At 54.0% G+C, this 9,824-nt stretch overlaps 4 protein-coding genes across 4 annotated transcripts; 2 read left to right on the plus strand and 2 right to left on the minus strand.

Moving 5' to 3' along the window:
* Positions 1 to 193: 193 nt before the first annotated feature.
* On the plus strand, positions 194 to 846 carry GLRG_04251 (uncharacterized protein; the record flags this gene model as incomplete). Its single annotated transcript, XM_008094936.1, has 3 exons — positions 194 to 411; positions 573 to 657; positions 769 to 846. The coding sequence occupies 3 exons, from the start codon at positions 194 to 196 to the stop codon at positions 844 to 846; spliced, it is 381 nt and encodes a 126-aa protein (XP_008093127.1).
* Positions 847 to 1,836: 990 nt separating this feature from the next.
* Positions 1,837 to 3,783, minus strand: GLRG_04252 (uncharacterized protein; the record flags this gene model as incomplete). The annotated part of the gene is made up of 2 exons (XM_008094937.1): positions 1,837 to 3,101; positions 3,153 to 3,783. 2 exons carry the CDS (start codon positions 3,781 to 3,783, stop codon positions 1,837 to 1,839), a joined length of 1,896 nt encoding a protein of 631 aa, XP_008093128.1.
* A 2,194-nt stretch (positions 3,784 to 5,977) lies between these two features.
* Positions 5,978 to 6,745, minus strand: GLRG_04253 (ribosomal protein L7Ae/L30e/S12e/Gadd45 family protein; the record flags this gene model as incomplete). The annotated part of the gene is made up of 6 exons (XM_008094938.1): positions 5,978 to 6,076; positions 6,226 to 6,328; positions 6,386 to 6,421; positions 6,474 to 6,509; positions 6,565 to 6,591; positions 6,714 to 6,745. The coding sequence occupies 6 exons, from the start codon at positions 6,743 to 6,745 to the stop codon at positions 5,978 to 5,980; spliced, it is 333 nt and encodes a 110-aa protein (XP_008093129.1).
* A 436-nt stretch (positions 6,746 to 7,181) lies between these two features.
* Positions 7,182 to 8,178, plus strand: GLRG_04254 (ribosomal protein L10.e; the record flags this gene model as incomplete). Its single annotated transcript, XM_008094939.1, has 3 exons — positions 7,182 to 7,226; positions 7,499 to 7,883; positions 7,943 to 8,178. 3 exons carry the CDS (start codon positions 7,182 to 7,184, stop codon positions 8,176 to 8,178), a joined length of 666 nt encoding a protein of 221 aa, XP_008093130.1.
* Between the last annotated feature and the right edge of the window lie 1,646 nt (positions 8,179 to 9,824).

Consider the following 9,824-nt stretch of genomic DNA (forward strand, 5'->3'; position numbering starts at 1 on the left):
ATTACCCACAGCAAGTCATGTCAGACAGGCTTAATTAATATTACTTACTACTTACTTGCCTTTAAGCCAGGCTAGAAAGGAAAGAACAAAAGTGACTCTTCTCAAGCTCGATAAATATTCAGTCTACCTTTCCTCACAGCAACAACAGCAGCAGCAGCAGCAACAACAAGACTGACCAAAAAATAAAAATAAAATGCCCATCATTACCACCAAGGAGCCTGCTTCGGCCGTCGCCGAGTCCCTCAAGGCCGAGGCCAGCGAGGCCAAGCCAGCGTACCTCGTCGTCTACGCCTCGCACCGCAACGGGCGCTCGTGGTGCGGTGACTGCACGGCGGCCGAGCCGTATATTGAGAAGAAGTTTGGCGGTAACGAGCACACTGTCCGGGTCGTCTACGCGGGGTTGCCTGAGGAGTGAGTTGGATTCCCTTTCCTTTTATTCCAAGACTGCCCCCCTCCCGACTTTCGTTCCGCCACACGCTCTGGGGAGGGGCTCAAATGAGTGTGTGGGAAAGTGATTACCGCTGGTGCCCGCCATGTCGGTGCCTCAAGCTGTTGCTGACTCCGGGCCGCAGGTGGAGGACGAAGGAGAACCCGTGGAGACAAGCGCCGTTCAACGTCACGAACCTGCCGACGCTGATCAAGGTTTCTGGAGAGAAGGTGAGTTTGCCCCCCCCTCCCCACGCGCAGAGAACGATGGACCGCCCCCTCGTCTGCCTCACGAATCTCCATTGTCCCGGTGTGGCAACGGCACTGACAAGCGAGCGTCAGAAGTGGGAAAAGCTGGTCGAGGCGGACGTCTACGACCAGAAGAAGCTCGACGGCTTCGTCGGCGGCAACAGCCACTAGTAGAAAAAGCCTACATAAAGGAAATCATCCAATGAATAGAAGAAGTAATCATCTGTGACTGGCGAGGCGCTTTCCTGTTGGTGGCTATTGCCGCCGGCAACAGAGCATCGTGTGTAATATTAAGTAGCCAGCTCGTGCTCTTTTGCGTGAGAGAGAGGGAGAGGAAGAGCCGTCATGCGGATCCCACTTTCACTGAAGGTCGAGACAAATAGTTAGCTATGGGAGCTGTTGCCCTTTGTGGAGCTTGTTATATTTGCAGCTCACAAACCCGGGGATGAATAGACAGTTGTGCAGTTCGCATCAAGTTTTATGAGGCAAATGGAGTACCATTAAACGTCGAGCCATCTCTGCATTACTCATATATCTATCCAACATTGCCTTCAGCCAGGTTACAGGCCCGAGGTGACTCGGCAGTCCGCAAAGCCATTCGTAGGAAGTAGACGCGCCCATTGTCATAATCCAACACCCACTAAAGAATGTTATTAATCATGACAAAGAAACTAAAATCAGCACTAGCGTAAAAAAGTAACAAAATAACCACCTCCTCATTCGCATTTCTAGGACCCTTCAACAGTACCTGCCTTCCTCCTCACCCTCAGCCGCCAAGAGCAAGCCCTGGAAGTAATAGATGTGGTGTGTCGAATAATAAAATGATAATAAACGTGGCAACGGGAAAAGGGAAGTAGAAGTAAACAGTAAACATCTGCATAATTAGATGCATAGCGCCTCCGAACCCAACGTACGATGCCAGCCTAGATCCGCGTGTGGAGGAAAAGGGAGGAAAGAAAAATAAACCAAGCAGTGGACGTCGAGACCCACGAAAGCCCTTGCCGCGGGGACAATAAGAGGGATATCCCGTCTGTTTTTTCTCTTATCTTTCTTTTTCCCTTACCCAATGATGCCAAAATCCGATACTGAGAAGGAGAAGACGATACGTTGCATAGCGTGAGAGTAGGTCATAAACAACATAACGGCGTATTCGTGTGTTAATTACTCGGGAATGGCTTCATTGGATGAGGCCGTGGGGGATTCGTCCTTCTTGCCCCAGCCTGAGGCCCACCCCATCCAGCTGGATCGCTTGTTGTTCTCCTGCTTGGTTTCGTTGTTCTCCTGTACCAGACGCAGAGGACGGGGCTTGTTACCCGCAAATGTGGTCTGCTTTTCATGGTGGGATCGCGGGGGTGACTGCGAGGGAGGCGTGGTCAGGCCATTCGAGTCACCGCTCGTGCTCGACGTATCGCTGCGCATCCCAGGGAAGTTTCCTGCGGTCGGTGCCTGCTGACCGCTGGTTGCCCGGGCTGCGGCGTGGGGGTTGCCACCGATAAAGGTCTGCGAAGTTCGCGGGGTGCGAGGGGAGCCAAGGGGCGGGGAGATGGGGCCGTCCGGTCCCCTGTACATCTGGTTGACCAAGTTGACGCCAGTGAACTGCTCGCTCATGGGGCGCGCACGACGGGTGCTAGAGGAACGGGTCAGGTTCCCGATAGGGATGCGAGGTGCTGTCTCCGGATCGGTATGCGCCGAGTTGGCTGGTTGCGCCGAAGGCATGTACGACATAGGCCTTGGTCTAGGCTTGTTCGGGCCGGCGGCCATGGTCTTCGCTCGTTGCAGCAGAGAGGCTCCGGAAGCGCCCTCCTTTGGCGGTGGCGGCGGGAGATCCTTGTTGGTGTTGGCGCCTGGTGGCTTGGGCTCGCTGGAAGTGTCCAGAATGTGTTCGAAATCTTGGTGCTGGAGGAGTCTCTCAATGATCTTGTTGATGTAGAGCGTAAGCGCTTTGTTCTGGTCCTTCATAGACTTGACCTCTGACTCAAGGCGGCGGACATGTTCGTTATCGTTGCCAGGGTCAGATGCATCATCGGACAGCTCGTCCGCCAAGCTCGCACCGCGAGGCCGGCCCTCGAGCGCGTTGAGGGCGTCCTGGTTGGCGGACGCACTCATGTAGCTAAAATCGTTCTTAGAGAAATCGCCGTTGAGAGTCTTCTCCTGGAGAAGCAGTTGGTAGCTCTCATTGTCTTCCATGAGGCGGGCATTGGCCATGCGAGCTTCCATCAGCAGCCGTTCCACCTCCTGCAACCTGCCGCCGCCCTGGTTCTCGGACTCCACCAGCTTGATTTGTGCCTCTGCCAGTTCGAGTCTCAATGACTCAATCAGCTTGTCCTTCTGAAGCAAGATCTTAGAATTGTTCCGGGAGTCGCTGCGGTTCAAGGAAGAAGGGGGAGCAAAGCTGCCGTTGTCGATGTTGGGTGAGGATGTTGCAGCTTGGTCTTGTTAGTCTTTGCTTTCTCGGTCGTGGCTTGACGAAAACTCACATTGCCGCGATGGGCGGCCCTCCTCGTCGTTAGCTCGTTGCGACAGGGTATCCTTTAGTCTCTGGATGATAGTCTGCATCTCCTCCTCTCTGTTGGACATCTCTTCCTTCTCCTTGGTCATTGAGCTTCGCTCGGCCTCGTAGATAGCCTCCATCTCACGCATCTTCTTGGCGGCATCCCTCTTCTCCTTTCGCAGCGTTTCGATCTGCTCTTCCGCCTCATGTACCTTCTCCTCCAGCTTGGAAGATTCCTTAATAGCGTCATCCAGTCTCGTCTGCAGCACTTCGACCTGTTTCCTGTACTGATCGGAAGAGACCTCGGCCTTGGAGAGACGCTCCTTGAGGTCGTCCAGCAGCGCGACGGTCTCAGCCCTCACAGCTTCCTCGGCTTCGGTGTTGCCGTTATTGTTGCTGTTGCCCATAATGGAATTTCTTCTCGAGACGGCTGCTGCACGGGCAGATACAGGTGTCCCCGACCGAGCTGGCGCTCTGCGCGTAGCAGTAGCAGCGGTGGGCGTGGAAGACCGCGTAGGTGTTCTTGCGGGAGACACAGAAGGCGACGTTGCGGGATCCGTCGAAGAAACGCGACCGACGCCCGCAGCGGGCGGTTTCTTTGCGGTGGCAGCGGACATGTTTGTCGCGGGTGCCTTGTTGTGACGATGATTGTTGTTGATGCACTTCACAGCTAAGGGTAACCTAGAGAGCTGAAAAAAGTAAGCGGGGAGTTGTCGAGCGATTAAAAGACGGCGGTCGAGGTGCAGGGCCGGGAGTTATTCATGTAGCGACGATGTTCCGTTTCAGAGAGAGAAAAGGCTAGCTTACCAGATGAGTGTGTGTGTGTGTGTGTGTGTGTGTGAGTGTGCGTAAGATTGCTTATTCCTGGAACAACAGGTGGTGTGGGAACAAACACAGAACAGCAGAGAGTTGTCGATCGTTGGGCTGCCCAGAAAATGCGTAGGAGTGCGGTGCAGAATGGGAGGGTGTGCAACAGCAGCAGCAGCAGCAGCAGCAGCAGCAGTAACAATAGCAGCAGCAGCAGCTTCGCAAGCTTAAGTCAGTGTCGGACGGCTGTAGCCCCGGCAAGTAGGTTCTGTGGCTCCTCTCACTTCCCTTGCGTTGGCCCGTTAGATCCTCGGAGGAGACCAGGGTAGCAGCGTGCAGGTGCTGTGCGCGTGCGTGTGTCGGTGTCGGTTGTCCAGTCCACAGGTTGCAGTGAATTTCCGATATTTCGGGGCGGCTCCAGGGGGTCTAATTCGCTAAAATGCTCATGACGGAGGACGCGGGCCAACCAGAGAACGGGAAATGGAGCGAGAACAATGCTTTTTCCCTCCTCCGAATTCCAACCCGGACCACCAAGCGGTTCCCGCGTCGCTTGGGCACTGCAGAACGAACAGATTCGCCCCCCTGTCATACAAGAAGCCTACCTATTTTCTTGATGGCCAGTCACCCAGCCCTAGTGTGGTGGTAGATTGCAAATACAACCGTATGCTAAGATATGTGACGTGCCATGACCTATTCTTGACCGATCCTGTTCTCACTGCTGAGCTGATACTGTTGTTGTAGGATGAGCCCGAGGTAACCCGCCGCAAGCGCTCGTTTCAGTTCCCTCTCTCGGAAGCCCAGCGCTCGCAGCTTTGTTGGATGGTGGTGGGAGATGATGGCTGGTGCCACACGCCGTCTTCGCCTTGTCTTCCCTTTTGATGAGATGGGACGAATGGCAACCTTCTTTTTCTGTCGTGGCAACCCCTCCAGGTCCGGACTGGGCGTGCCTTGCGGGGACAGCGGGAAACTTCTGCTGCACAAACAAGCGGAAACCCCACAGCGTCTAATATTGGACGCCAGTACAATGACATCTCGCATGGCCTTCTCGATAATGATTACAACATGTGTTGACACACTGTAGACTACCGCTATCAGCGAGCAGAAATGGCTCTTGATCGGCTTGCACTGTTTGCTTTTAGTTGGGCATATGCATGTCTGCACCGCCTTCTGGTTGCCAGCGTCTTGGGAGAGTCATCAAGCCGTCCAGCCTTGAACATGCACTGGGTAGGAGTCCTCCGTAAGATGTCTATCGGCTCTGTGACCGGCAAGCATAGGTATTGCGGAGCATATCCTCATCGGTGGGCTCCGCTCGTCTTTGTGGTTTGTATCCAAGGGTGTCCCCTTGGCCCATTGAATGACAATTTGCGCTACACTGGCTAGAACTCACTGTGGTGGGAACGGCGAAATTATCCTCATGTTCCCATCAATGCAAGACCCGTGACAGCCTTCCTGATCCGGAATCCAAAAACCCAATCAACACACCGCCGACCCCGCCGCCATTAACCAGCCCGACGGCATCCACCGCGTTCAGCGGCCTTGTCCAAGTTAGGTTCCCTGCCCAGGCACGCATGCTTTCCAAATTGACCTAGTTGTGGCTATACCAGTGTTGCAGTAACAAGGAAGGACGGATTATTGATATTGCTAATATGGGCGGGCCGACTTCCCATAATATCTTTTATTCAGTTTTCATGTGTACACTTCGATCCGAATTACGTCTTGACAATAACGTGGACTTTATGAGGCAGCAAACCGTAGGCATAGACGGAAAGAACCAGGCAGAACGGAAGGGCAAACATAATCGGAGCTCCATTGAATGGCTGGGTAACAGGCGAGTCTTTTCGATTCAAAGAGCCTACGGACATCATAAAATCTTGCCCCGATGACAAGACCAAGGTATCATAACGGCAAATCCCAAGCCGCGATTCCAAATGGCGAATCGCATTTTCCCTTTTTCGTTGACCATGTTCCCAAACGCCGTTACCAGCCAGTCCTTGCTTCATCCGCTTAAGCGACCTGATCGCTGAGGATGTCGGAGTCACCAGCATCAAGAATGGCCATGGTGCCGCAGCGGAAAAGCTTACCGCAGGCAGTACCCATCTCAATCTATTTCGTTCAATAAGTAAGCAATTGTTCACCCTCCGAAGTCTAAACCGAGACTTCTTCGCTGGGTTGACCAAGGGACCAGTGGCCCACAAGACCGGTAGCAAAGCGTGGGGCACACGCTTGCTCCAGTCGATTGGGGAGCGACTTACGTTGGTGCCACTGAAGTGATGGACAGGAGTCTTGGCCAGCATGGCGTAATACTCAAGTTCGGACTTGCGCAGAGGGGGGGTGTTGCCAGCGATGAGAATGAGCCTGAGGACCAATATTAGTAAAGTCTTCTTGCGCATCGCGGTTCGATGAGTGACTAACTTGGCCTTGCCGGTGCGCAGAGACTTCAGGGTAGACCTATGGGCTGGTTAATTGACGGTATTGGGGATTTAATGTCGGTGTGCGTTACTTGTAGCCAAGAATGACCTTGCCAGACTTGATGACCCTGGTGGTTGTTAGTATGACTATCTCAAGATGTCGCGGTTCGTTATTTAACTTACAAGGCAAGCTTGGAGTTGATGGAGTTCCTTTTTTTGTGCCGTTAGTATTGGAATATTACAACCAAAACCCCAAGATGTCGCGCGAGCCGCACAGGAGCCCGAGTTGGAAGCGCTAATCCGGCAGTTGTGAGGCATTGATGGTGACTTACTGGTCCTTCTTGCTCTTCTTGACGGGGGCCATCTTGACTGATTTTTGGTGGAGGGGGGGGGATTTGGCGGTTGGTTTGGTCGATGGGCGCTGGGCGGTGGTTGTCGTCGATAGTCACGGGAAGGAATCGTCAAGTTGTGAAATTTTGAGAGTTTCGTTTTGCTCAAGTGAACACTGCCCCGCACCGAGTCGCTCCGCTGTAGCCAATCAGATCGGCTAGCCACATTCCTTCCCGTCTGGCTTGCGTTGAAACCCTAACGCGGCAATTACGCGAGCCCAGAGTGGGTCCGATTTGGCCACCGCTTGCTTACCCAGCGGGTGCTTTGAAATCAAAACTGCGTCTCGGACTGACGCAACGTAGCAACCCTTACAAAAGTGAGTGACGCCCAAATTTCGGTCGGACTTGACACCCATCCACTAACCACCAACAGCGTAACGAGTGATCCCGTGAGATCCCAATACCGTCAAGATGGCTCGTCGTCCCGCTCGTTGCTACCGGTACTGCAAGAACAAGGTGAGCCGACTCCATCACACCCAGGCCCCTCCCGATGACCTCCGAAATTTCACGACAACTTTTGCGCATCGAAAGAGGAGGAAAGAAAGAAAGAAAGAAAGAAAGAAAGAAAGAGTGGCACGTGGAGGATCTGGGCCAGATAATGGACCAGGCCAACGAATACGAAGATGACGATGCGCAATCTTTGAGATGAAAAAGCGAGGACGTCGTAGGGCTTGGGAATGCCCTCCCACGCGCCAGAGACAATCATGCTGACTTGGCCTCCTACTTAGCCGTACCCCAAGTCCCGCTTCAACCGCGGTGTCCCCGACCCCAAGATCCGTATCTTCGATCTTGGACGCAAGAAGGCGACCGTCGATGACTTCCCTCTCTGCATCCACATGGTCTCCAACGAGTATGAGCAGTTGAGCTCCGAGGCCCTCGAGGCCGCCCGTATTTGCGCCAACAAGTACTTCGTCAAGACCGCCGGAAAGGAGTCCTTCCACCTCCGCGTCCGCGCCCACCCCTTCCACGTCGTCCGTATCAACAAGATGTTGTCTTGCGCTGGTGCCGATAGACTTCAGACCGGTATGCGTGGTGCCTGGGGTAAGCCCAACGGCACTGTCGCCCGTGTCAACATTGGCCAGATCATCATGAGCATCCGCACTCGTGACTCCAGTACGTTCGCCATCGAAATCGTCTCTTTTGTTGTCATGCGATGTCTAACAAATCTACAGACAAGGCCGTTGCCCTCGAGGCCCTCCGCCGCTCCCAGTACAAGTTCCCTGGTCGCCAGAAAATCATCATCTCCAAGAACTGGGGCTTCACTCCCCTTCGTCGCGAGGAGTACCTCGAGAAGAAGGCTGCTGGCCGCGTCAAGGTCGACGGTGCCTACGTCCAGTTCCTCGCCAACCACGGCTCTCTCGAGCAGAACATGAAGCGCTTCCCCGATGCCTTCGCCTCCGAGGCTTAAGGTGTGGGATTCGTGTTTCTTCTGGGATTTGGGTTTCTACCGGCTGGCGTCTTAAGTGGTTGCATGTCAACATGATGGGAGTCATGCTGCGGCAGACTCTAGATAGGAATTCAATCATTGGTACTTGACAAATATGCACTGGCATCTTCATGCCGAGTGAGACGTGTAATGTCAGGTTTGTAGGCAGGCTTCGAAAAGCGGCCTACCCAATGACGGAGGCTATTGCACGAGCAAAGATTATTTGCACTACATTTCTCTCCAAGATATGTAGTTAGCCAATGATCAAGAGGTTGAAGCCAGGATGGTGTCAATTTCGAATCATGCGTATCGAGTGAAAATGTCGTGGCGGACGGTCTGGCCCGTGGATTGCCCGTGGTAATGAATGACACCACGGGGGCGGGCGCGTCCTCATCTAGGTCACGCTGGCAGCTCCATCTGCCAAACTGCGCCCAGATGTCTCAAATAAGAAAGAGAGTCCCTAAGGGAGGAGGAGCGGGGGTTTCCCCTTCATCTGAGTACCTAGGTAGCAGGAATGAAGCGCGGTTTGACGCCGGACGAATGGGGACTGTTGATGCGGCAAATGTTAAGTATGTAATTCAAGTGGGCAATCCTCTTGGCCGCCCTTTTTTATTCCCCTGGGCTTGGGAAGTGACCGTGGGCTTGAAGCGCAACGGCTGGACCAGACGCCATGAAGTAAATTTCCCAGTCACTGTACACGAGCGGTGGCTTCTCGCTACGGCACTGCCTTAGTGTACTGCATGTAGTTTTAGTGAGCCAGTGCAGGAACCGACCGACCATCGATCCGCCAGAGATGCAATGCAAATGGCAGTTGCTGTAGTGAGATTTGTCAGAGATCCTAGTGTGGCTGTCAGTAGGATGAGATAGGATCACAGTCGCCGGCCAACAACGAGGGAGGGGAGAGGGCCGTACGTAGCGACCTTCGGAGACGTGGGCTACCGCCCGAGAGGGGGAAGGTGGAGGGGGGGTTTGGGTAGCGATCAGGTCCCCCAGGTGACCTGATGACGTTGTCGAGATTTCGGATGATGTCGGGGTGAGACTTCTATGGGCTTGGGGACTTGATGACAAGTGCGACTGACTTGGAGTACGTCGGGATGTTGCCGCCAAAGAAGGTTGAGACGTCTTTCTGGTCTGGTCGAGGCAGGTCCGGCCGGTTGGCGGTATTCGTACCTTGAACATTGGACCTCCCCGAGATGCACGACTCGTGAGCGGTGCGGGAAGCCTCCCGTGCTTGCTCCGAAAGTCGGGATGGGATTGATGGCAACGGCGAGAGAGTCATTCGAGAGAGCGACGGAATGGAATGGCGCATTCGATCACAATCTCTGCTTCTTCCATTATTAGTATCTTTCTCTTTCTTTCATTCAATTTTTTTTATTCGATTCTCTCCCGCCAAAGGGCCGGAGACTCGAAATTCCAAGGCATTGATTTTGGCGATGAAGCTGACGGGGGGCTGTCTTGGGAAGGGGTACCTGGCACTGCTGCTTCTGTCAAAATTCGCAAATAGGGGGGGGGGGGGGGGGGGGGGGGTCCGACACCGAACCGCCACCGAGGCAATGGAATGTTTTCAGCCTGTATTGCCGTTTTTTGCTGCCCACCCCTTGGCCGCAAGCTCAGCACTCCCGGTTTAA

Source organism: Colletotrichum graminicola, assembly GCF_000149035.1.
Source record: "Colletotrichum graminicola M1.001 genomic scaffold supercont1.13, whole genome shotgun sequence".
NCBI lineage: Eukaryota > Fungi > Ascomycota > Sordariomycetes > Glomerellales > Glomerellaceae > Colletotrichum > Colletotrichum graminicola.